The sequence below is a fragment of the Sander lucioperca genome, chromosome 7, assembly GCF_008315115.2.
Source record: "Sander lucioperca isolate FBNREF2018 chromosome 7, SLUC_FBN_1.2, whole genome shotgun sequence".
Classification (NCBI taxonomy): Eukaryota; Metazoa; Chordata; class Actinopteri; order Perciformes; family Percidae; genus Sander; species Sander lucioperca.
Window position 1 is genome coordinate 26,960,295 of NC_050179.1, and position 27,468 is coordinate 26,987,762.

General features: G+C 41.9%; 2 protein-coding genes across 4 annotated transcripts in view; both read left to right on the forward strand.

Moving 5' to 3' along the window:
- Positions 1-1,945, forward strand: part of hydin (HYDIN axonemal central pair apparatus protein) — a 128,284-nt gene extending 126,339 nt beyond the window's left edge. For all 3 annotated transcript variants that reach the window (XM_036003247.1, XM_036003248.1, XM_031309972.2), the window contains exons 91-92: positions 643-909; positions 1,729-1,945. In XM_036003247.1, the coding sequence (XP_035859140.1) occupies positions 643-909; positions 1,729-1,938 (477 nt within the window). In that variant the 3' untranslated portion in view covers positions 1,939-1,945. The remainder of the gene's footprint in view (positions 1-642; positions 910-1,728) is intronic.
- Positions 1,946-3,186: 1,241 nt separating this feature from the next.
- Positions 3,187-27,468, forward strand: part of necab2 (N-terminal EF-hand calcium binding protein 2) — a 165,527-nt gene continuing 141,245 nt past the window's right edge. The window contains exons 1-2 of the mRNA XM_031309984.2: positions 3,187-3,574; positions 13,285-13,309. Coding sequence (XP_031165844.1) covers positions 3,248-3,574; positions 13,285-13,309 — 352 coding nt within the window. The 5' untranslated portion in view covers positions 3,187-3,247. The remainder of the gene's footprint in view (positions 3,575-13,284; positions 13,310-27,468) is intronic.

The window sequence follows — 27,468 nt, forward strand, 5'->3', positions numbered from 1 at the left end:
GGCTCTGGTAAAAAAAAAACATCAGCCCTCCCCGGTGTCTACCTGCTACATCCCTGCTTACCCATATACAGTATATATATAGACTTCACCTGGTGGCTGCATGGTACTTTCAAAACAAAAGCACTAACAGATACTTAAAGTAACCAAAATAAAGATATTAATAACGATAGAATCAAACTCGTGTAGCTGTATAATTCAAACAGAAACAAAATAAATAAGAAAATATTTATATTATATATATATATGTAAATATAACAAAATAACTAAACACTGAATATCTCCATCAGGCACTTCACCAATTTCACACATACACATCAGTTTACTAGTCATGAGGAATACTACTCAGCCTGTGAAAATAGTTTTGTAGTGTGTTGTGTGGTTCTAGAGGAACTTCATCAAGTCAAGAAAATAGCTCTGGTCCCTTTAAGGCTGTCATCTTGTGACACAGTGATGTTCACACCTACTGTACTGTAGATACTACACTGTAGAGCTAAAACAACACATACTGTAGTACTTTACATTCATACCCAACCTATGACACCAGTGTTGTGATGATCATTCAAAATAACTAAAAATACCAATGTAGTCTCAGTGATTTATTTGCTGTCCTATGAATCCCTTCTTGTTATCGCTCTCCTGCAGACTGATTGCCCAGACTTCATAGTGGATAAGTCCAGAGCCCAGGTGGGGCCAGATGCCAGCGTGGAGGTTTGCTTTGAACCTCATCAGCTGGGGCAAGTGAGAGGCCAGCTCTGCCTGTCCTCAGCAGGCGGTGGCGAATACATCTTTCCCTTGCATGGGATCTGCCTCCCTCCCAAAGCCCAGGGCCCATTTAGCATCAAGACGGGTCGCAGCGTTTCTATCCCCTTCAAGAATGTATTCCTGCAGACCACCACTTTCTCTTTTAAGGTAAAGAAGTAATGGCCTGAGGGCTAGGGAAATCTGGGAAACCAGATTGAAGAGAGGAATAAGTTAAAAATGTGTAGATGTTTTTGGAGGAGCATTGGTGTCACTGACAATTGAAGCGATTTATTGCATTCCAATACATCCAGTGTGAAAAAAACAATACATTTGCTGAAATCCAAGGAATTCATTTTCTGCTAGCTTTAAAGCTATAGTGCGCAACTATTTTATAATATTGAACGTCCGTTACATTCAAGCCATTGCCAAATGAGTTGAAACAAAGCTAATTCAGCCTTTCAGCTCCACAAAACCCTCTCTGTATTTCTCAGTATGTCTATGTTTACAAAACGACGGCGACTTTTACGTGCAGAAGCTCGAGTGATGCGTTTTTTTCGTCACTGCTGAGAAAAGGACAACAGCAACGTTCAGCTTTGGAGACAAAGAGGATATAAAACTACAAGATAATTACCTCTTCTAAAGAGTTCATCATGTTTTTTTAATCCTCCGTGTCCGCCTTGAGCTACTAGCAGCTTTGTGGAGGAGGGGTGGAGGTGGTGCGTGATCGCGGAAGGCTTGCGTCATGTGGATTTACCGACAGTGTTGTTATCATTGAATTCCTCTTGGGGGCGACTAACTACGCACTATAGCTTAAAATTCAGCCTGGAACAGTTGCAGTAAAGAGAGTGGTGCAGTCTGGCTTTTATATTCTCATGTTTAGACTGTGACTCTTCACACCTCCACTTCTACAAAATGCTTACACTTTATTAATTTCCTTGACCTCATCTGTTATTGATTGAACCTGGGCCTTATTTCCTCTGCTCCTAGGTGGACAACCCCTGTTTTTCTGTCACAGAGGTGGACACAATCCTCTCCAAAAAGACCCATACCGTTCTGGTGTCCTTTGAGGCCCCTCCAGGAGGCCTTCCAGGGCCGTGGTTTGGCAAGCTGACCATCTCCAGTCAGCACTCTGAGGGCCACAGCAAACCTTGTTCTTGGGTCTATTACCTAAAGGGCTACCGCACGGAGTCATCTTAGAGAGAGATATGTACACACACACTTACTGTACACACATGCAATTGGCTGTGCAGACACACACGTAAGAATATACACAAACAGATGCCAAGATAAATTCACAGGAAACCATTTTAGACTCAAGCCTTCAATGTGTAACAGATTTTTTACGATGCTTTAGTTGAATGTGTTTACAAATTATTTATTCAATGCCTGAACTCCAATGTGAAGGTCAAAAACAGCCATAATTGTCCTGTGTATATTTTTGTTATTCAACTAATTAGTTGTCATAAATGTGTTCATAAATATTTGAATAGTCAACTGAATAAAACCTGCAGAGAAAACCTGCCCACACCTGTCATTGCACACTTGTTTCCACATGGGGGCAATCATGTCAAGTAAGTTCACCAATTCTACTGCTTCAGTGATAAGGGGGAAGATACAACATTTACCTGACTTTTTTTGCATTTCGGTCATCCTATAACATGTTAAAGTGTCAACTTTCCACTTGGAGTTAATTTGTCCAAACCACTCTAGCTGTTAAACACACACATTGTAGGCAAGACTAGCTACTCAGCTGAAAGGGCAGAGCTGGAGGAGACGCTCATTACCAAAGGTTAGATTTGTCACATCACACACGCACATGCGCTCAAACACACACACACACACACACACACACACCTACCTACCTACCTACCTAAAACTCTAATGAGGAGCTGGACTGACAGTTCAAGAGACACTCCAATCCTCCCATTGGGACAAAGTGTCTTGCAGTGACTGTTTAAAGGAAGGAAGGGAAATACAGTATTGCTGTCTTTGTTCACATTAGACATTTAACAAAAGACAAAGAAAAATGGATGTACTCCCTTGTTTTACACCTCTCTGCTTGCTTTCAGAGCCCAAGAGGAGTGGTTACTGTATCCCAGATTGTCCTAAGTGGTCTAGCGTTATTACAACATGAGTGGATGTCAATCACATGATGTTGACTCCTATATTTTTACATTTTAGAAGGACAAAGAGTATATTAATTTTAAAGTATAGGCTATACATTGTACCCAATAGGAATGTAAAATCACTGTAGTGTCTTAATACGAGATACAGTAAATACCAGTAAGTGCAACAAAGTCACTTTAAACTCTCCAAACCTTAAAAATATCAGTCCCAGTAAGAATATAATGACCCTTTTTCGTTTGATACGGATAAATAACATGTAGGATATGCAGGATTGGTGGGTGTGTTTTGGGATGGGTGCTGTGATGTAAGAGGGGAGGATGGGGGGTGGGGGCTTCTCTCTCCCCCGTAGAGCGCAGCATGAGCGCTCCGCAGCAAAAGGATGTGTGAGCAGGCAGCGCGCTACTGTAGGGACGGAGTCCACAAACTGCTTAACAAAGAACAAGCCAAACTTCGAGCCCAAGAAAGCCGCGAGCAGCCGAACCCCGTAGCCAGTCAGGACAGCGAGTCCGCGACGGCAGCACAGTCCGGAAACAGCGGCGCCCAGCCCGGTGGAATCGACGGGCTCGTCCGCTGGATAGTCACCAAAATGAGCGACAACAAGAACATCTCCAGCCGGGAGTACGCTTCCAGCAAGGAGGAGGTGGCCGTGGCTCAGGAGCAGTTCTTCGCCCCGGAGCCACGGAGAGGCATCTCCGTTATTTTGGATGTAAGTATAGAGAGCCAGACTGTGGTCAGCCTGACAGGTTGGATGGGAGGGTGTACTGGATGAAGACATCCAGTGGCAGTGCATACGGACCGGTGCAGTGCGCACTTACGCACTGAAACCATCTTAACAATGTACTGTTTCGGTTTATAGCTCGAGCTTAGCAAAGCTACGTGTTAATTAACACTACGGAAAGGCACGTGTGTGTCGGCAATCAAGCCTCTGATCCCCAGATGACTCGGCAGTCTCATCACTGTGCATTCCTAGCTTTCTCCTCGTTGCCCCGTCCAAAACTACTGTAACCTACATTTTGTTTGTTGGCCAGTACTCCCTTAGGCTTGGCTCAATTTGTGCATTTTTCTATCAACACAGAAGGTTTCATAAATTCAGGTCAGTGCAGTAGCCTACAGCTTTACTTTTGGTGATGGTTTACTGTCAGTTCAAAAGAAAGTCCGACGCGCAGCACCGCACTTCGCCCTTTGAGCACACCCATAGTAAAAGCAGCATCAGTAGCCTAAGTCAGATGTCTGTTAGGGTGCTTAAGGCAATTTTATCACAACACTTTATTAGTATAATTATTAATGAAAATGTCTTACTACAATATTTGTATTTGTCCTATTGTTACAGAATCCCGAGGTAATATCTAATTTCACTCAAAGGACAGCTGATAAACCTGTACAAAGGTGCAGCCTTTCTGGAAGTGGCAATTAAGCAGCGCCATGTCGATTTAGGTCAGCTCATCAATACCATAGGGTTCTTTTTCATCACTGCCCCACTAAATATTTCCCCTGGAGATCAGCTGATGTCGCTTTAATTGCTTTAACGGGTAGAAAACAAAAGAGAAAAGTAGCTCAGTTTCTGCAGACCCTGACCACGATCCAAATAGATAAAGAAGGGGTACATAGAAAACTAATTATGATCAAGACCAGAGGGCCAATTTATCCTAGTACCCTAGTAAAGGAAAGGAAGTGTGTGTGTGTGTGTGTGTGTGTGTGTGTGTGTGTGTGTGTGTGTGTGAGAATTTCTACATTTTCCTGCTCAACATTTCTTTTACCACTTCAGGAACTGTTAGATTTCCTATTGTGTTAACTCACTTACTTATTGAAGTTTCACGTTTTCCCCGGGATTGTTTCCTTTTGTTGCATTTCACCTGATGTCCACAGCATGACAGTAATCGGCTACAGTGTACTCACACTGATTGGACGATACACAGTGCAAGCCGCGCCTTTTGACATCAGCAGTGAACTCTTTCTGGCATTTTCTCTCCAGCTCACTTTCTGCATCGTCTTGAACTTTGAAATGTTAATTGTTTTTGCTATTTTCCAATATTATTGACCCCACTGTTATTATCAGGATGAAGAAGTCCACACCAAAGGGATTGAATGATTGCTCTGTGTGTGTGTGTGTGTGTGTGTGTGTGTGTGTGTGTGTGTGTGTGTGTGTCCGCCCGCAGGCAGCATTCTGCTCATTAGACCCGCTCTGCTTGCATGTTTCTCATCCTTTGCTGTTCTCATCTTCTCCTTCATCTTAACCCTGATGCACCTTTCTTTCTATTCTTTGAACTCCTTTCATTCTTCTTCCTCTCCCCCACCTTCCTTATTTCCTTTCCTTCATGTCCTTCTTGTCTTTCTCCTCTCCTCTTTCCTCAACCAGGCCAAGTAAACATCCATTCTTAATAAGGTTAGGAGATGGATGCAACACTATCCCTCCCTCTGTCCCTGCTCCTGTTCCCATTTTGTTCAATCTTTTTCTGCTACTTTCTTTAGTTGTCTCTCATTTTCCTCTCTCTCTCCACACACACATACACACACAAAACTCAATGCGATACTTACTCAAAGCGATACTCCTCAAAGCTTGTCTGTCTCCAGCAGTTTTAGAGTTGGCTGTTTTCTGTGGAGTTGAGTGCGCCCTAGGGTGCAGCCGGAGAGCAGAACAATGCAGAACAGCTTGTCATTTGGAACATTGTGTGTCTCAGCAGTTAATGATTTTCACTTTGGCCCATTCAGACAGCTGCAGTCACTGCCAGAATGCACCACATACTTGTAGTTTTACAAGCAATAAACTTTACAAATTTACGTACGTTTGTACATAAATATTACTAAATAATAATTAGTTTGCAAGCTTGCATTGTATTAAACTTGCATCCTGATGTGTTTGAACTGCAGTCATTGTTGTCAACATTGTCCATCTTGAAATCTTGAAATTAGCAACTAACAATTAGTTTCGTTACTTATTATTTTGCAGACTATTTTCTCAATGAATAAGTTTGTGTCTCTACAATGTAAAAAATAGTGAAAAATGCTTTTTCTCCAGTCCAAAGTGACTTTTTCAACTAGTTTGTTTTATCCAACCAGCAGTCCAATACCCAACAGTCTTCAATTAACTATCATAATATGAGAAAGGAAAGCATCAAAGCCTACAGAGAATGTTTGACATTTTTGCTTCGAAAAACAACGGAACAATTAATCAGCTATCAACATAATCTAGTCTAGTTTAGTTTAGTCTAGTAGTCTAGTTCTTTGCTAAACGTCAAGGCCGCTCCCCCTTTTGGGGGATAGAAAACAGATGATCCCATAGAAGTCAATGCAATGGATCTTTTTCAGAGCAGACATTTTGACTTGTCGTAGTAGAAAAAGCACAGCTGAAATTGATAACCTTAACGATGGCTCAATTCCATCAAGTGTCCCAGTGCACTATTTCAGTGAGTCAGCATGCACAATACCAGGGCCTCTCCTAAGTGGAATGCAGCCATCATTAATAGTTTTGAATACACCTGTGCTTTTCCTACTATGACATGTCAACATGTCTGCCGTGAAAAAGGTCTATTTGACGTGCGTTTGGATCATAATTTTGACAAATGTTTATGGATTTATTGCTTGGTAAAAAATAGTTTTATACACATCTAATGTTTATTTTCTGACCTTGCCTAAACCTAAGTGTTCACGATACATTGATATATTAATACATTAAGGTTGATCGCCATCATGTCCCCTCAGTCTTCCCCCGTATCAGTGGATCAATGACCCAACACGGTGGCCGCATATTGTTTATGTGGAAACACATATCTGATTAAATCAATATTGTTAGGCTGAGTGTCGTCTGTAATTCATTTTTTTTAAATTTATTAATAACAACTGTTCGATCTATAGGCTGAGATTGACGACAGTCTGATGCTGCTATAACTGTTAGCAGCCTCCCACTTAAGCCAACGTTAGCTATATAAGTATTGGCGTTTTTCCATTACATGGTACCTGCTCGACTCGCCTCGACTCTACTCTCCTTTTCTTGGTTTTCCATTACGAAAAAAAGTCCCTGGTACTAGCTAACAGGTACTTTTTTTAATATCGCCTCCGTCGAGGTTCCAAGCGAGCTGAGGCGATACCAAACAGCCCACTGGTGACAGTATCCAAACGTCCAAAGAAACGTCATATAACACGCTCATGCAGCATAACCCACTCCTCTTCTGACTATCTGCATGTTCACTGTGTTCCAAGTTAAAAGGCATTTTTGGCAAAACACTTTAACATGATTGATGCATGCAATGAATCATCATCAACACAAAGTGTAACGCCATGCAGCTCCCTCTCACTTTCTTTCTGTCTGTTCCTTTCATCTTTTGCATCCCCCTCACTGTGTCTTTCTCTCCGTCCTCCATTTCTCCTGGCAGTTGTCAGTAGGAACAGTTTACAGCTCACTCTGAAACACTGATCAAAGTACCAGACTTGCCACTCTCAATTCCATAGGGAAGGTGGGGGGGGAAATCTATACAGCATAGTATTGCGATATTTTCCGTGGCAATACAAGTATCAATCTATTATGTGTTGGTCAGTTTGTCTGCTTGACAATCCCAAATTGCAGCAATAAAATTGAAGTGAGATGAACAAACAGAGAAATTGATCTTTTTAGATGAAACAGATGTTGACAAAGTTTGTTTTTGGGGACATAATTTGAAATTGGGAAAAATTTGAAGTTGGAAAAAAGGTAATAAATTGCAATATATCGCAGAATATTGCAATATGTTTAAAATTGCAATAATATCGTATCGTGACATAAGTTTCGTGATGACATTGTATCGTGAGGCCTCTGGTGATTCCCACCCCTATAAATAAGTTTCCAGGATCGTCCGTGTTCGTACATGCATAGAATGTGGTGCACACATACACAGCAAGTAATCATCGGTGTGTAGATCAGTCGGCTTTGTTCTATGTGTTCTGTCAAACGATTATTTTTTTTAATCGCGATTAATCGTTGAACTTCTATAGTTAATCGCAATTAATCGCATGTTTTATCACATGATTAAAATTCTATTATTTTGCATTTCAGAACTGTTTTTAAGTACATATTAACAATGGAAAGCAATTCTTACCAGTGTATCTTGATTGGGAATCAATTGCATGCAAAGAAAAGAAAGTGACTTTATGAACTTGATTTTAAGATTTGTATTTGTTTATTATTTATTTATTTACTGTAAACAAAAGAAACATGTGTGACTCTAGTCACAAATTTGAGTGTAGAGTCAATATAGTGTGCAGTAACTCCTAAATAATTTTGATTACTCATTGACGTCCAGTGATCACCTTGCATCACTTTGCAGCAGTTCCAGTTTGGCTGCTTTCTCCATGTTGTACAGGCTGTGCAGGGTTTCCCGCAGAAAATTTGTTAGTTAAGGTGGTAGGTTTGCCATCTGACTGGGGGGGGGGTCTGTAGTACAGACTCTATACTACACACTACACTAAATATCAAATTTAAATATATAATTAATACATCTCTGTAGTGAAGACTCTGTACTACACACTACACTAAATATTAAATTTAAATAATAATTAATAATTAATAAATAACCAGCTTTTCAAAATAACAGTTGCAATGTGCAATTTTAAGCTCATTAAATTATTTTCAAAAAAAAGTGCTATAACAATTTTACTGGCATGGCTCCCATTATCCTCCGTGACACGCACTCTTCCACTTTGCCCGACAACTCTTCTCCAAAACAGCTCTGAGATAACAGAGCTCAGCCCATAGCTTCACACACTCCAGCAGATAGTATGCGTGAAATAAAAACAGGACACGTAATTTCACTGTATGTAGTGTTTAACTACGCTAACTAACCGTGTATTGTGAACCGCATGTAGTGATTAAAAAAAGAAACAGACAACAGCTGTGTCTCAAAGACCGGGCAACAGCCGGGACGTTGAGAATCCAAAGCGTGAGGGGTGATGGACATTTCAAGTCACTTGGGCATGTATTCACTTCGTTGAAACAAGAGAAGAAAGCCACACTGATGTGAAGAATAGGACAGAGAAACATATATAAATGTTCTTTGCCTGCCGTATGCCAACGCTCCGGTAAGTCCACTCACCCGTCTCTGCCCGGGCATGCTCCAGCTGCCCGCACATTTATTGACAAACTCTGATGCACACGCGACGGTAAAATGGCAATTTATCCCTTTAAATGTGAATAAATGACACACTCACCGTTACACTCACCGCCAGCAAATGCTCTTTCCGTTGTGATTGGTGGTATCTTTACAACTCGCCGTTACCTTGTTTCCTACAGACTGTGTTGATGCGACTTGCGGTTATATATATATATTTTTTTTTTTGAAGACTCAGTTAAGGCGGTATGCGCGTGTTGTTAAGGCGGGCCGCCTAAACTGCAAAATGCTGCGGGAAACCCTGCTGTGTATGCGTGAAACTACTGTCCCCCTCTACGGCAATATATAAGACGGGTCAGAACATGCCAACCATAGTCTTTAAGACCCGAGTCTTCTACGATGCTGACAGGTCTGCAGTTAGTTGCCACCCATTTTACAAGAGTTTTTTAACTATACTACTATGCTTAGCTAGTAAGTGGTAGCTCAAGCTTGACGTGCTTCGGTGATATTTTAATTCGGCTTTACACAATGTGCATATGTCTTTCGACCTGTCCGGGAGTTTTGGAAAATAAAAAGCGCCATTCAGAATTGTGTTGCTGCTGTCTTTCTCCATCATGCCTGCAGCCTGCAGCAGCAGGATGTGTTACAAGGAAGTATGGCAAAGTGCCGCAAAGGGTCAAAATAGTAGCCTGTTAGGCACGACGTGAAGCCGAGTGAAGTGAAAATAAATTAATAAATGGCAGCATGCGATTAAAAAAAAATTAACGTATTATGCTCTGCCCTTCATTGCATCGCGATTAACGCGTTAATGCTGACAGCCCTAGTATGTACATAATAATTGTGACTTTTTATCTTCTGCTACACGGTGGCTCATAGCAAGTCTTATCACAGTCTTATGAGACACACTTTGTGTGGGATTCGACTGTACGGGCTGCACGAGTTAAAAATTTTATGGATTTACACATTTATATTTGCAGTTATTCGACCACTGGGTTATTTTTGCTGCGAAGTGTGTTTAACCATCTGTCACTTCTGCTGAACTGTGCCTTAATGTAAATGTTCTGCTCTATAGCCAGGGATGTCAATTTACAGACTAGGGCTGACCCAAGTGCTTTAAAGCTTCAAAGCTTTGATCGTTGCCATGGCAATCAACGTCCAAATCAGTATTTGAATGCTTCGTTTTTTTTGTTTTTTTTTATTATTATATACAGTATGCATTACCCTCAAAAATCCAGAATGCCCATGAAATAATAAATAGTAATCCCACATTATTCATTCATGCATCAACATGAATTTGTTATTCTTGGATGGACCATGTTTGTTGTGTGTGTGTGTAGGGGCAGGGGTATGTATGTGTGTGTGTATGTGTGTGTGTGTAGGCCTAGGTGCGTGCTGTCCCAGGTACTGAAATCTATAGACAGACAGACAGACAGAAAACATGTCACAGCCTGCCTCACTTCATCCTGGTGCTATCATCTAACAATACCAGCCCCAAAACTGAAAGTCTGACTACGTGAGGGCTAGCAACTCAGCAGCAACTATCGGCGTGCAAAATGTCGAAATGTTCGTGGCTTGTTGCTCAAGGGCTATGATTTTTCACTTTGGGTGAGAGCAAAATCCCTGACGATTCATAGTTTAAATAATGTGGTATATTTATCAAATGTGATGCAAAAGAGGGTGCCATAGGCGTAACACCTCTGGAAAAACCAGTGATTTCACACTAAAGCTGATCTGAGTTGATTAAGTCACAGTAGCACTCTAAGCATCTTCATTACAATGGTGCAGTCACTTTCTACTGACGAATCCAAGTTCGAGTCTTGGGAAAATATTTTGTGTCAAATGTTTCTTATTGTCTAATAATATCAAAGCTGGATCTGACAGTGGAGTCATGAAAAGAGACCATGTCAAACATAAATTTGATCATTGCTTTTAAGTCAGTGACAGAACGGAGCCGCATTTCCTAGATGGAAAATTGCAGCATTGCAAACACATGACAGTCATTTTACCTGGCTCGTTGGTCTAGGGGTATGATTCTTGCTTAGGGTTTGAGAGGTCTTGGGTTTAAAATCCCAGGCAAAACCCTAAAGGCTGTTTTATGCTTCTGCGTCGAATCGACGGCATACCCCCGCAGACCCCTCTGCGACTACGCCGGACCCTACGCCGTAGCCTGACGTGCACCTCTCGAAAAATTTAACTACACGTTGCAGCGACGCACGCTGCTCGGCCGTGGCTGGGTAGCATTTCCTGGTTCTCCTTCTCCATAAACAACATGAAATCAAGGAGAGGGTTAACTTTTCCTGCTCAAAGATTTCCCACGTTGGTCAGAAAACACAGGGGAGACACTTTGTTTCTCTCACTATGACTCTAGAGTCGGTACTCGCTCCGAAGCTAATGACCGCCACTCTCTCACTTCTCCCTCCACACACACCAGCGCACAAGTATAAACATCAGGCCACTTACGTAGGCTACGGCGAAAGCTCTGCGTGGAGCCTCCACAGAACCATAAAACAAACTTAAGGGCAAAATGTCTCTCTTTTTCTTGCTAATGGGTTTAACAAAACAAGTTTGAAACCGTGTCACAAAAGGCTATGCAGTTTATAAATGTCCACATGAAGCCCTTCTTGCAGTTAACGTGACTTGGCCAGGTGACTAACGTTCAACTGAGAATGTTGCAGGGGAATCGTCATTGTGCTGGAATCTGCTATTTTCATTTCTAATCTGAAGTCATCTAGGTAATAGCCAATCCTTAATTTAAAGTCCACAAAAGAATCAACTTCACCCATGTGGAGAATTGACCTTTAATTGACTTCAAGTTGCATGGCTTCATTAGGGTGTGAAAATCATGCTTTCCTGACCTAATGATCATAGTGTAATAGTCAGCACTCTGGACTCTGAATCCAGCGATCTAAGTTCAAGTCTTGGTGGAATCTAGACATTTTTGTTCACGCAAAAAGTAGAAGAAAGAGTAAAAGGCAGTAAAGCCGTTAAACTTCTCTGATTTTATCGGAAAACTGAAGACATAGCTCTCGTCAATCGATTTGCATTTTTACCCTCGGGCATGGCCAAAACTTCATATACTATATACGAATACGAATGAGAGATAAGTAAGCCATCAAAATTGCTACCTTACTCCGGATGTCTTGGCTGACCTGTAGGGACAGATGAGCAGCTCAGATATTCTACAAATGAATCAATTTCACCCAGATGGTGGAACCGTAGGTAGGCGGGTAACTAACGTTCACCTGAGAATGGTGTAGGGGAATCGTTGTGCTGGGATCTACCATTTTGACTTCTAATCTAAAGTCATCAGGTTGATGGCTAATCCTAAAGAGGATGTGAGAAAACAACTGCTGCGCCCATATGGTGAAGGTACCGCTTGAGAATCTTGGGAGATATTCAGGGAATGTCCTCTTTGTAAGGTACCTCAGTGCATGCCTAGAAAATCCTGAAGCACTACAAATCCCATCTGGCCTGGGAATTCCTCGGGATCCCCTAAGAAGACCTGGAGTACGCAGAAGTGGAGGAGAGCATCTGGGCCTGCTTCCACTGCGACCTGACCTGGATAGGGGAGGATGGATGGATGAATCCAACAGTACAAACCGGGGAAAATGGTACACTGAGCAATCTCACAGGACATTTCACGGCCCGTTTGGTCTAGGGGAGGTTGGTCTAATAGATCCCGGGTTCAATTCCTGGACGAGCCTACGGTCCTTAGTGAGTGTAGTAGAAGTGACTTTTGTTTGAGTGTTTAGTTTGAATAATAAACATCAGTTAACATTGAACAATGTGGTATATTTATCGTATCTCCTTGCACGGCAGCTGGATTCTTGCGGGATCACATAACACATTAAAATCCATCCTGTCCGGCTTCACATAATGCAGTTGTGTTCGAAGTACTAGCTTACCGAACCCATCAGGATACGGTGAGAAGCTACGGGCATGGTTTAGGTGTGTGTGATTGCCATGGCGGATGTTCCTTTAATCACCTGCCAGGTATTTTTTTGAAAGTGCCTGGCCTTTTCCAAACAGTTTCCAATGACTGCTTCTCAGATGGTTCTGTGTAACAAACCATCTGCCACGTCAGGTTAATATTTATCAAGTGTGATGCAAAAAAGGGTGTCGTAGGTGCAGGTTCAGGGTTCAAATCCTGGACAAGCCCACAGTGATTCTCCTGTCCACCCCATGTCACTACTACTTAGTCACTGAAAAGTAACTTTTCCAACAGCTTGAATCCAAAGAATGTTGAAACGGCCCTCCTTTTATGGCTTTTATATGACTGTACATTCTTCTTGTTTATGCTTCCTGCAACTCATGACACTGTCTTGCTTTCTGTTCACAGATATTCAGAAGAGCTGACAAAGATGGTGAGTGAATTCACTGATTCTCTTTATTAATTCATATAATGTATTGGTTGAACATTATCCATTACAGAATGTTCCGAGATGTGTTAATACGTAGTGGGATTTCATCTGATAGGCTCTGATTTATGTTAAGAGGATCCACAGTTGTACACGTGCTACGCAGTATTCATAACATTAGATTTTTGGAGGATTATTGGGGCGCCCTGGTAGCCGACGTGGTTGAGCGTGCGCCCCACGTACTAAGGCTCAGTCCTTACCGCAGTGGCCCGGGTTTGAGTCCGACCCGTGGCCCTTAGCTGAATGTCATCCCCCCCTCTCTTTCTCCCCCCTTTCGTGTCTTCAGCTGCCCTATCAAATAAAGGCCAAAAGTAATCTTTAAAAAAAAAAAAAAGAGAGAATTATAAATTATATATATTATAAAACCAAATTCAATGGAAAAGACTTGAAAAAACATGTAGTCCTAATTTGTTCAAATAATGTAAACATCATGGTAAAAAAAAAAATTGAATAGTAGAGCAACAATGGATATCATCCCCGCATTTATTCATTGATGCCCAATTATTGTATGTCTTTTACCATAAAGTTTTAATTGTGCAAAGAAATAAAGCCTAAAAGATTCTGTTTAAGGATTTCACAATATTGAACATAAGAAAAGGCACATCAAGTTCTGGACTTATTGAATGAAATAAAAGTGTTGCACGTATCTCTTGATTGTCCATCTCCGTATCTATTTTGATCATGATGCAAATTATAATTTCTAAACAGTTTATAGACCTTATTTATTGGTGCCGTTGTTACTATTCACACACAGATGTCACTAATAACATGAAGGTACTAAGGAACATTAAGGCCTAGGTATTGTGCATACTTGCGCCCTGGTATAAATGGAGGTAACCTTGTGCTTTTTCAAGCAATAACAAGACAAAATGTCTGCTGTAAGAAAGGGTTTTCAGTAAAATAACAACCTTAGAGGATTGCACAGCCTTGGCGGGGAAAATATGCTCTCTGAATGTCCAGTTCTAGTTCAGTTCTTTTGTCCATACACTTTGCATCTGCAGTTTTGCTTTCAGCGGTAAAAATTCCAACAAACAACCCGTTTCCGAACTATTATAGCCCTGTTGGGAAGGTTTTCAGACAGACGATTGTGTTTCAACACAGACGGTGAGATTTAGTGTTTCTGAAGCCTTGTGTATAGCGGAAAACTACTGAGCACGAAGCTCCGTCTGTCTGCTGTCTGAGCTGCTGCTGCAGTGAACTGTATTTTTAGCATGTTGGGACATTAAAGTGTTTTCAAAAGCGTAAAGTTTATATAACTGTGTAGCTGTGCCAGTACTTTTTTAAACCCTGTGGCATTGCATGTACTGCTGCTTTCTCTCTCTCTCTATCTCGTCATCTTCTTCACATTCTTTACATTCATATCTCCCTTTACATCTTTTCCTTTTTCCCCCTCTCCTCTTTTATCCTATCACTGTCGTTGACTGCAAGAATTTAACTAATGAAGGAGCATAAAAAAGCTGCTGCTTTCATAGCAGCCAGATTTGCGCGTGTGTGTGTGTGTGTGTATGGAGGGTGTTTCTCTGCTATATACAGACTATTAACTTCTTTGCCTCCTCTCCAGCATAGCTATATTCCCCAAATGTATCTCTGTAAAGACGATATCTGTTCACTTCAACGTGCACTTCCATGGTGGTTTGTAATAAATCGTCGTTGCTTAGTCATCTGTCGGACTTGTGCGTGTGTGTGAAAATATACATTACCTTGAATCCAACATATTATTAGCGAAGATAAATCAGCCTATTCGTAAAAAAACAACAAAAACCTCAATAGCATTGATGATAGGCTTACTGGCCTGTAAGGTATCCAGCCACTATTGTAGCCATCCACAGATACAGTTAGCACTATGCCTTCCACATGTATGTTTGACAATTAAAACATGAAGATATGAAAATATGTAAATAGTAGCTTAGTATCGTAGGGCGCCATAAAAAGGTATGTGTATAGGCTTTAGGCCGCCCTACACATTATTGTAGGCCCAGTTTGATTATGCAACTACATTTTTTACATTATATTAAGTAGTGGGTCCGTGCTCCATCTCTCTTTCAGAGAGAATGTCTCTGCTGTAGACATTCTAAGAGATGACTGTACCTTTACAACAGACTGTGGCATCAGCAACATTTTAAATGCTTGCACTACCTAAATACCAACTCCTCGGATGCAGAACAACAGTTAAGACACAATAAAATGTACACTTTCATTTCATGCTGATCTTATACCCAACCACAGACTAGTTGTTTCAACAATAAAGCAGATCTTTCTCCATCACAAACAAGCTGCAGAATTGGTGCAACATTATGATAACAGCCTATTGGGGTGTTTCAACAACTCCATTGCTGCTAGAAACACAGCTGCAAACTGTCTTTAAAGAGGCAGATATGTGTGTGGATGAACCGAGAGAAAGGAGAGACTGAGAGTTGGTGAGGAGCAAAGAGAAGAAGAAACGATGGTTATTATGAAGAAGCGTAGTTATTTGATGTAAGGAATGCAGGCTGGAAAGAAAGAACCAGCGAGCAGAAGCTGAAGAAGAGCTATTTTTATCCTCCTCCTCTCTCCTGGGAACTGTTTTAATGAGTGAGAGAGGGAGAATGGAGATGCTAACGGGGAGAGGAGAGGATTGTTAAAAGAAAAGAAGGTGCGGGTAGGGAGGGAGGGATGACAGAAGGAGAGGCAGGAGGGGGCAGAGTCTGAGAGGGCTCTCCCTCTGAGGGCGCTCTCACTGAGCTAACAGTGAGAAAGAGAAAGAAGAGCAGGACGAAGAGAGGAAGAGGAGCGAGGGAATAAGAGAAAGTGTATATCTGACCGCGGGTCAGTAATTGAGATTTAATTGGCAGAGTTTTGCCTTGACATGGATTGCACAGATTTCAGGGCCGGCCGTCCTGCTCTAAAGCTGCTGAAACAGCAAGCCGAGGAGTGAGTGTGTGCTTTATAGTGTGTGTGTGTGTGTGTGTGCGCGCATTATGCATCCATGTCTACTTCAAATACAAGTTGCATGCATCGGTGAGCATTTTTGTGTGTGTGTGCTAGTGTGTAATATACGAATAAATGTATCGGTATGCCCGATCTAATTTGCGTGTGTGTGTGTGTGTGTGTGTGTGTGTGTGTGTGTGTGTGCTTTTACTATATTCGTGGGGTCCAAAACCCGGGGAATACAGTATACTTGTGGGGTCCCGACAGCTTTGTGGGGCCCAAAATGCTGGACCCCACAAGGTTAAAGGGCTGTTTGAGGGTTAAGACTTGGTTTTAGGATTAGGGTTAGAATTAGGTTATGGTTAGAGTGAGGGTAAGGGTTAAGGTTAGGCATTTAGTTGTGATGGTTAAGGTTAGGGTAAGGGGCTAGGGAATGCATTATGTCAATGACGGGTCCCCACAAAGATAGTGAAACGTGCGCGTGTGTGTGTGTGTGTGTGTGTGTGTGTGTGTGTGTGTGAGAGATTATTACAGCTGACTCAAAGACATTGTTGTGCAGCAAGTGGAGTCATTCAGCAGCCAATAATTCTATGAAATGGTTACATCATTTGACAGCACTTAGTTTACGGTTTGCACTCGCAGCAGCACCTCTAATCTGACACAGTCCACTGAGCTGCTGCTGTTTGAAACTTAATTTTTGCAAGGAAAATAGAAATGTTATGAAATAATAACTTGGGTTATTATTTTAATTGCATGTTTTCTGTAACTGGTGACTGAATGAAATCAAGTTGTATTTGCACTTTAATTGCACAAAATGTAATTCAACTTTTGCACCATTCATTTGAAACATGAATTACATTTTCCTAGCCTGGGAACCAGACAAATCTGCAAGCTTGTGTTTCATTTGCTCAGGCAATTATGTCTGGCCCCCCTCACATTGAGACAGCTTTCCATCCGTCCAGAACGTGGAGGGGCCCAGATGGGGTGGGTGTAAGATGATGACTGTAGAAGCGTCATGCTTACCGAACGTAACTGGCAGACTGTGTCCACACATCAGGCTCACGAAACTCCGATCACACAGATTATAGATGGATAGACATGTATTGATACTTTTGGAAATTCATCTTGCACCAAACAGCTCATCAGACAGACAGACAGACAGACAGACCATGGACAACAGACAACAGTACCACTAAACCCCCCGCACAACAACAATACACAACACCACATATCTCTACATTATAAAATAGTAAAGTGCAGTATCATTCGCACCATTGGGCTATCAATAGTAAGGTGCAACATCATCATTGACATTTTAATATTATACCAAAGTGCAGTATTATCACACGGAAAGAATCAGGTTATTTTCCCTAACTTATGCAGTAGTGTAATGCTAACAGATTATGTTACTTTATTGCCTATTTCTCGCCTATTTCTTGTTTTTCAGAAACACATTTTTGTGTACTGTTCAGCCAGGGCCGTACTGGGACTGAAATTCAGCCCGGGACTTTAAGATAGAAAGGCCTTTTACGCGAGTGACGCTCGCGTGACTGCACGAGCAGAAGGATTTTTTGCAGTTATTTTAATTCTAATAGTGTTTTTATGGTATAAAGAGAATCAGATTACGCTGAAGACCTTCAAGAAACTTCAAGAAACCTCATCAGGTTGTATAAGCAAGTCACCACTGCACTGAACACAACCAGGTCAGCAAAACCTAATCTCGAACACATAAGTCACAGTATACTGCTAACTACCAGCATGTCATGTGCACAGTCAGTTGGAGACTCCAAAAACGAGGATCAGTCCAAGTTAGGAGGGGCCACTCGTATCCCCCCTCAAGATTGAAAGTATTGGTTTGGCCCGGTCTGAAACACACACACACAGACACAGCGCTACGGTGCAGCTGAACGGCCGGCCAGGCCGGTCGCGTATGAAAGAAAAAAATAAAAAAACTTATTGACCACCGGCCGGTTCGGCCTGAAATGGACCGGCCGTTCGGGATTGTTCCCGGTATTCCCGATGGCCAATCCGCCCCTGCGTTCAGCTGTAATTGGGGAAAGTTTGTGACCCGGGCACCCTTTATTTTCTTACTTCAAAACGGAACAAGCACCGCCCCAACTTGCATTTGAACGTGCACGTTCCACCAAAATAAGTTCCTTCCTGAGGCTATTTTGCAGAGGCAACATGGCTCTACTCGGTGCTTAGCGCCGACCATGAGGATTGTGATTGGTTTAAAGAAATGCCAATAAACCAGAGCACGTTTTTCTCCCATCCCAGAATGCTGTGTGGACTAGCCAGACCCTCCTCCGCAGCGCTGCAGTTTCACGATCCTGGTGCTGTGCATGCTGGCTCACTTTCACGATAGTCAAATTTCCATCCAAATGTAGCTCAAAGACAATGCAGATGAATGTGCGTTTCCACCCACTACTGTGATGCGAATATTAGGAGTTAGTACATTGAGATGCACAGTTGGGTGACTTCAAATCATTGTGTTTACCCCCTAACACAAGTCAAAATGTCTGCTGTAAAAAAGGCCTACCTTCTATATAGCACACTATATTTACTGTCCACAATTTCTGCTTGAGCTTTATGCTCTATAAAAGCGCCTTAAAACTGCCATAGTGGAATGAAAACGTAGTGTCCATGGCATTTACAGTACTTACTTACTTATGCCTGACACCCTTTGGGGGGTATAGGCCATCGACAAAGGACCTCCAGAGAACTCGGTCGCTGGCTTTCTTTTCTATCTGTGACCAGGTATATCCCATCTTTTTTTGTCTGTCTGAAACTCCCTCTGCCAGGTGTTTGTAGACCAACCTCTCTTTTTCTTCCCCTGGGAGTTCCACATCAGAGCCTGTCTGGTGGTATTCGACATTGGTTTACAAAGGGTGTGCCCAATCCATCTCCATCTTCTTTGTCCAATTTCGTCTCTAGCTGGTGTTTGCTTTGTCCTCGTCCACAGGTTTTCATTTGGGCTGCCCTTGCTTTTCCTATTCTGGCTTGGACGTCTGTATCTGTCCCTCCCTCTTTGTTGATGATGCTGCATGTACAGAACAGTCCCAGCCAAAGAGAAAAAAATCACCTGTAAGCGATGACAATGATGATTCCAGTGTCTAAAAATGTCAATGTACTGCTCACTATTGAATATCTTGCTGTGTGGGTCAACCATGGTTGTGTGGGGCTTTTGATCCAGTTTTGTTTCTAGAGACATGTGACTTTGACACCTGATCTAATTAAAGGGAAAAACATTGGACTTTGACAACTTGGTGGAGAGACATTGACACAACACAAACATTTTCTATATGTGTTCTCATCAGTTAGCGGGTAGGTTTAGTTTTTTTTTTTTTTTGTTGCTTCTTGCCTTGTGACTCATCAGCCATCTGCTAATTATCGTCACAGTGTTAAAGACATAAAGACAGAAAGCAGACGGAGTTAGGCAGGCTTGTTTATCCATGCTGTCAAGACTAGACAGAATTACAATCTCACAGCTAATAGGAGGGTGCAGCTGCTTATGTTCAGTGTGGCCCGACACAGCTCATCACTGTTACATTAATGAAAGTCATTTTGGCTGTATTTTGTTTGGGTATTTGGTTAGCTTTGCACTCCCTTTCCACCTGGCAGATCAACCTGTCCTCTTTTTTCTTGGATTGTCTCTTTCTGGTTCTCTCTTTCTTCTCTTTTTCTGCTATGGTATAATAGCTCATGCTAACTACTCAGTCCTTTTCTTCTGTCTTAACAAGCAATTATTGAGAGAGATGTAAATGTTCAGAATTATATCTGTCAACAATATTTGCACACTCCCCTAGATAATGAAGTATAGCAAGTATGGATGTAACGGTACACTCATCTCACAATACGATTCACGATTTTAAGTTCACGACAGTTTTCTCACGGTGTTACGACTCGGGGAATAGGAGGACCCAAAAGCAGAGAGCAGACGAGGAAATGTTTGATCTTGAGGATGTATTTCACAAAAAAAACAAGGTTCACACCAACAAAGAGAGTCCCGACTGCAGAGGGCAAAATTTCTTCCAGAAACTTCAGAAAAACAAGAACAGGGAATCCATAAAACCAAAAGTAGACCAAAAACCAGGAAATACAGACAAAAGGAAATCCAGGGAGTACAGAACTTGATGTGACTGACACACAGAGACAATACAACGATCCGACACAAGACAAAGGGAACACAGAGGCTAAATACAAGAGGTCATGAGCAAACAAGGGACAGGTGACACAACCGGTGAAACACATCAGGGCGGGGCAGAACAATCAGCTAAGCGGGAAAACAGAAGACAAAACGACAGACAACCAGACTATCAAAATAAAACAGGAAACAGAAACATACCCCATAATAAGAATTATCAAAAACAGGAAAACAGAAACATACAGGAAATATACAAAACAGGAAACAGAAATATAAACAACCACAACACACGCTTTTTTTTTAACAGAATGAGCAGACAAATTACTGAAAAGTATTCCCTTTATTCTCTGCATAACAACACATGTGTCCGCTTATCAAAAGTGCAACTGAAATTGTACTTTATCTTAAATAACTAAAATTAAATAAAAATTAATAATTAGATTTCTAAAACAAATCCCATGCCAAAGTAATGAAATAAATAGTGAATTTTTTTTCTATAAAGAGCCTTGGTCGGCGCCTTTGGCATTTATTATTGACACAAAAAGTCTCCTTTAGCGTCATATATAGACCCTTGGCGTCAAATACTTGACGCTCTGGGGACTCGCGTCTAGCCCTTTGGCGTCACATTTAGACGCGCTGAGTCGGGAATCTTGGTGTCACTTTTTGACGCTCGGGGTCGGCACGTACATTTAACTAACATGCGGCACAAGAACAGGACAGTGAGGTTCAGGAAAAGATCGTGGGTGGGGTTAGAAAATGTACGTTTCCGTGACACACGGGACAGGACCGGGGCACGAACCCTGGTCTCCTGGGTGAAGGTCCTGTGTTGTTTGACCCATCCACCACCCCAACCAACCTCCTTACTCAGATTATTTTGTCTTTCATACTACTCGCTGCTGTTGTCGCTCTTAATACTACGTCATCTTACAGCGCCGCGGTCTAGCTGGTGCTCTGCCATACAGAGGCTAAAGGGGGATTTTTGCTTCGGTGTCCAATCGGTGAGAGCCAATAACGAAGGGTCAGTATTTTACGAGTTGGGAGTGAAAACGTGTTGTCCCTATCACTGTGGCGGCAACTTTCAGCATTGACTGTGTAGAGTGAGCTGGAGAGAGCAGAACTGTGAATGTGTTACCCCGGATTTCCACTGAATGCAGAACGTCTGCGGACCAGCTCCGCTGCGGAACGGCTCCGTGCTCCGCCGTCCGTCAATACCCACTAGGTCCAGATTTGTTGCGGCACGGCTGCTGCCATGACTGACAGCTGAAGTCACGAGGACCTGCTAGATCTCGCGAATTCACGTAGAATAGAACCACAAAACCAACAACAGTTTGTTTCCATCCACAGGAGTAGAGGGGAAACAACTCTGTGCTGTGTTTTCAAGGTGTAGTGCATGGATATATGATCCGCTGTGAGCATGGTTTATTATATTTTGAAAATTAACCGTTTTGTTTCTGTGCTCGACTTCCTGTACCGCACTATCTGCCGTGTGATGAATTGCTGCAGAGCTCTCTGGCGTCCCGCAAAAATAGAAGCTCTGCGTATCTGCTCCGGAGGGCATCCAGTGGAAATTGGGAGTTACCAGAGTACCCAACGACCAATCGCCAATCTATGTTGTTTGCCTAGGAAACTCCTTCTTCTTTGTTTTTGTACTATATGAAATAACTTGTTTTTATTTCTTTCAAGTAATTTATCTGACTTACAAGAGTTGGTTTATTGATTATTTTTGTGTGCTTGTGTCAAAGGAGGTGAGGGAGGATGAGGACAAAGATTTGGATGAAGATAGCTGGCTGTGTCACTGTTAACAGACTGAGACAGAGAGAAAAGCAAGACATAAATCATTTGAGAAAGACAAACTGACAAGTAGCAGACATGGAGAGAGACAGGAGTGAGAGATGAGGCCTTGCAGACAGACAGCATGATGGCCCGTACCGGAGCATTTAGTTCATGGTTTATTCAACAGGAGCCAGCTGATTCACTGCTGCACAGGGTTTAAAAAGAGAGGCTGGATTACATCTCTGTTAGCGGTCTGTTTCCCTTAAACCTAAGGTCGACGTCAGCACTTTGAAGTTTAAAAGAATAGTTTGACATTTTGGGAAATATGTGTAGCCTATTGGCTTTCTTGCCTTGAGCTGGATGAGAAGATTGATACCACTCGTCTGTATGATAAATATGAGGCCACAGCAAGTAGCCGGTTAGCTTAGCATAGGCAGGTGAAACAGCAAGTTTTTACTCTGTCCCATGTTTTATTTTACCAGTTAATGTAATAACTCCCGTTACACTACAAACTGCCACATTTACCATTTTTAATTGGGATAGAACATGTGAATTAGTGAGATTAAGGTGCTGCTAGTTTGGATGGAGCCAGGCTATTTCCCCTTGCTTCTCGTGTTTATGCTAAGCTAAGCTAATCTACTCCAGGTTCTAGCTCCATGGATAACGCAGACGCAGACTGATAAATGCCAAAGATGACTGGTCCATAGGTGATAAAATGTCCACAATGGGAAAACAAATGTCTTGCTGAAACAACCTTGTAAATATAGAAACATGCATGCTTTATTGCCATATATACCTAAATATTTGAGTCTCTGGTGAGACTAACATTTCATTTTAAAGAACATCATGCACAGCACTCAAATGATCAGTTATGCATGTACAAGTCTCTATCTGGAATAAGTGGGAAGGATTTTGACTGTGAACAGTAAAACATTGGGCTCGTCTGCCGGTAGACTCTGCAGCTCATCAGCCAGCCAGTCAGTCAGAATGGTGTCATGTGTATCTAATTACCTGCGCTCTTTAATCACTGCCGCCGGTGCTAACGAGCCCCAGAGTGCCGTGCGGCGAGGGAGACAGAGAAGAGACGAAAAGAGAGGGGAAGTTCCTTGGGAGTGACAGAGATGGAGGGAAAATCGCACAGGAAAGTGTTTTTGCTGTAGGACACGAAGCAAGTCAGGATGTGCTCTTACAGTACTATTATGTTACTTTTTCTTGGAAAAAAACAATGCATTGTTTTCCTTAAATTAAACTAAACAACTGAAAGGTGTAAATTGCAGACACCAAGTATGTTGTCGTTGCTGTCAGCTGCCCAATATTCTGCCTCTTCCTCACTGTGACATGGATCCAGTTTTGAAATCAATAACCTTGGAGTAAGACGATGCCCACACTAAACCTAAAACTCCATTTACATGTGTCAAGTTGTATTCTTCCTCACTCAGCCAGTGTGTGTTGGCTACAGGGTTGTGGACGGGTGGCGGGTTGATCTGAAATTACTTTACTTAAAAGTCTGTATCGGGCTGAAACACTGAAATAATATCCACCCCACTGCTTACAGCTTAGAACTTTAAAATATAAATGAATAAAATAAATTGTATTTATTTAGAAGCCGGCTGGCTAGCTAACGCTAGCTTGCTAATTCGGGGTCATCCCTATGTTCCCCGGGTCCTATGTTCCCCGGTTAGGGTTAGGGTTAGTTAACCCTAACCCTGATTGAACTAACATGGAATTTGGCAGTAATGGTGGAAAAAGTAACAGACTGGGGAACATAGGACCCTTTTTTTGAAAAAAAAAATGTTCCCCAGTCTCATACAAAGAGGGGAACATAGGACCCGGGGAACATAGACACGCTCCCGCTAATTCCACCAAGCTTCCATGCTAGACTTAATGAGCCAGACAGAGTGCTTTGCTGGATCATATAGCAGCCATACTTTTTTTTGAACAGTCTTTTGTTTTTCTTGGTCATGTCATCGTCAGGTTTTCTCTAGTGTGTTGTCTGCTCTCCTGGTTTTGTTACACCTTTAACATTTTGCCGTATAGCGTCTCCGGTTCACATCCCCACCATGTTCTCCACAGTTATTGAACCCGCCCAAGTGGCTAGTGGGAGTGACTGTGTTACCTGGTCGTTTTTTGACAGTTTGTAGATTATCTGTTTTATTCGCCTGATAAGCGATAAAGTTAATTCATTAAAAAGTGCGCTACTTTGGCTCGGCTACAGCTCTGTGTCTGTCCCTCTGCTTCGGTTTCACTCACCACTGAGTCTGACTTAATGTCCCACCCACAACACTATCTGACTATCTTTTACTGTGTATTATATTGAAAGTTTCAAGTTTATTAAATAATTGCTTAAAGCATTTAAACAAAGTTTTGTGTTGGAGTTTTCAACATTCCAAAACATTTTTTTAAGATTATTTTTGGGGCATTTTAGGGCTTTATTTGAACAGGACAGCTTAGACATGAAAGGGGAGAGAGAGGGGGAATGACATGCAGCAAAGGCCGCAGGTCGGAGTCAAACCTGTGGCCACTGCGTCGAGAAGTAAAACTCTATGTATGGGTGCCCTATATATGGCCACTCGCTCTACCAGGTGAGCTATCTAGGCGCTCCAAAATCTTAATTTTGACTAAAAAAAAATGTCATTTTCACTGTAAATGCATATCGGTTCCAAATATCGGTTGTCTGCATTGATCCCTACTATTTACATATATTTAATTCATCAGATTGTCAAGTGAACACACTATTGGCAGCATATAGCAGAGAGAAAACCTAACCAAGTCATCGGCATACTCAGACCGTTTCTTTGAATTTGCAGGGATCAGAGAGAGTGACTTTTTTGTTTAATATAACTAAATAGTATCTATGCGGACACTCAGTTTTGCATGATATAACATGGCACCTGTAGTTGTCAGTGTGCATGAGTTAATGCTGCGGTGGAGGAGTGATGTGATGTGAAGGAAACAGCGAAGTGAAAAGTAAAAAGGATTATGTCCGGCTCCTTTGGTGGCCTACAGAAGAGAGAGCGAGGGAGGGAGGCGATCAGAGAGGATTGAAGTCTCTTTGTTCACTGTCTTGGTCGTCTGGATTTGGATCAAAGGCTGGGAGTTAAGACTCCTTTTTGAAGACGTTTTCCTCACCTGAAGCTTTCTGCCCTCCACTGAGTCGGGATCAATGCTACCTCGTTTTGCCTCTTTCACTTGATATATTTTTACGGTATAAGAACTGCAAGAACACAGAGCTGAAATGGAAATTTTTTGATACAGTATTGTACTTTATAAACATGTTTTTTTTAAGGATTGAAGAGGAGAGAAAGGTTGGATTTGGGTGCAGCATTTAAAAAAACAGTCCAATACACAGCCAGAGTAGAATATAATAGAAGTCTTTTATCTTGTGGAGACTCAAAAGATTCAAAATATCTGGACTTAACAAAGAAGCAACAGATACCTGTACCTCAGATATTTTATTATACTTTTAGTCTTATCTTTCCTTTCTGTCCGATCCGCCATCATTTCTCTCCCTCTCTGCAGAGCAAGCTGCACCAAGGCTTTTCATACCGGGCCTCGGTGCTCACGTGGCCGCAATCCACATTTGGCAGCACTGCTGAAACAAAGCTGAGCCGCCTGTGGGATGAGTGGGCATTTGGCACCCTCACCCTTCTCTTTCTCCTCCATGTCCCTCCTCACTGCACCCCCTTCTACAGTATATATTATATATATATATATATTTCCCTCTACTGTTCGCTCAGTTAGAGTATCCTACAGTTTCTTCTCCATGCCTGTGTAATCGTGTCTCTTCTACCCGCGTTTTTCTCTCTCCATCCTTCGTTTAGCTCCTTATCTCCTCTCAAAAGCAGATACAGCTCTCAGTGTGTAACCGATGGATGTAACAGAGACAAGGAAGGACAGACAATAGGAGAACTAAACCGATTCACAGAAGTGGATGATAATGAAACGCGATGTGAAATGGGGTTTTGGTCAGATATGGCACTTTAAAGGCGCATATCAGCGTAGAACAGAGGTTTTCAAACTGAGGAGATTTGAAGGGCATGGCAGTTAAGGTAGTTACTTCAAGCTGCCCAATAGCAATTACAATTTGTGTCAAAATCTGTACTCTTTCTTGGAGTTAAAACTCAGACTGCCTAAGAGTCATATCACGTTTTTCTGTTTTCTGCATTATCCAAGTAATCCAGCCTTGGACTATGGTTTTCCCAATTGAGGTAAAACAAGGATTATAATAGGAGTGACAAACCCCTGGTGTAGACCAAAGCATAAAATATTCAATGGCCTGCTAATTTTGTGGAGTCAACAAGCCTGAACCTTTACACAGTAGTCATCGGACTATTGATTGATGTTAGCAGAAAGGAAAAGATTGAAACCAAAGGCCAAGGAAATTATGAATCTAAACAAGTCATCAGGAACAAAGCAAAGCCTTTAATCAATCCAAGCAGATTCTCAACTGAAGTGCCCGAGGTGTGAAAAAGCAATCATTGATTCACTGATGTGACCTTTTAAACCTCTCTCTCTCAAGCACACACACATACACACACACACACACACACACACACACACACACACACACACACCCACACACACACACACACACACAGAATCTAAACAGACAGTGATGAGATCCGTTTTGTAGTGTGTCCTCCAGAACAGATTTATTTACTATATCACTCAGCCAGTGTGTGTTGGCTACAGGGTTGTGGACGGGTGGCGCATATTGGGCGCATATATATATATATATATATATATATATATATATATATATATATATATATTAGAGCTGTCAATCTTCCTCTCTAATACCATTCAAATTTAATTTATTTTTTTAAATATTCTAATAATATTTGAGTATTTAATGCTCAAATGCAGCCTGTTATTAATATGTACTACACTACTCAGGCTTATGCATTGTCAATGCCACTATAAGCATGTGGTTGTTGTTACACGTTCTGTCCACTAGAGGGACTTCCAACGTTAGCCTGGCCTTGAAGGGGATCTACGTCACGGCGGTGTGTCGGCGCATTTCCGACACACCGCTCTCTGTTTACTATCAAATTTCCACCACGAGCACACAGCGACAAACACAAATCAACAGAGAACTCTGTAATGAAACATTATCTAACACGTGTATTGAAGCGGCTATGTTGTAAAGACTAACGGTACTCGGTTAGCACAATGACATCATGTTAGACAGCACAGCCGAAACGATTTGTCATAAACTAAGTGTTAGCCACGATGCTAACAGCATTGATAACTAAGCCAAATGGTGCTGTCACCGCTATTT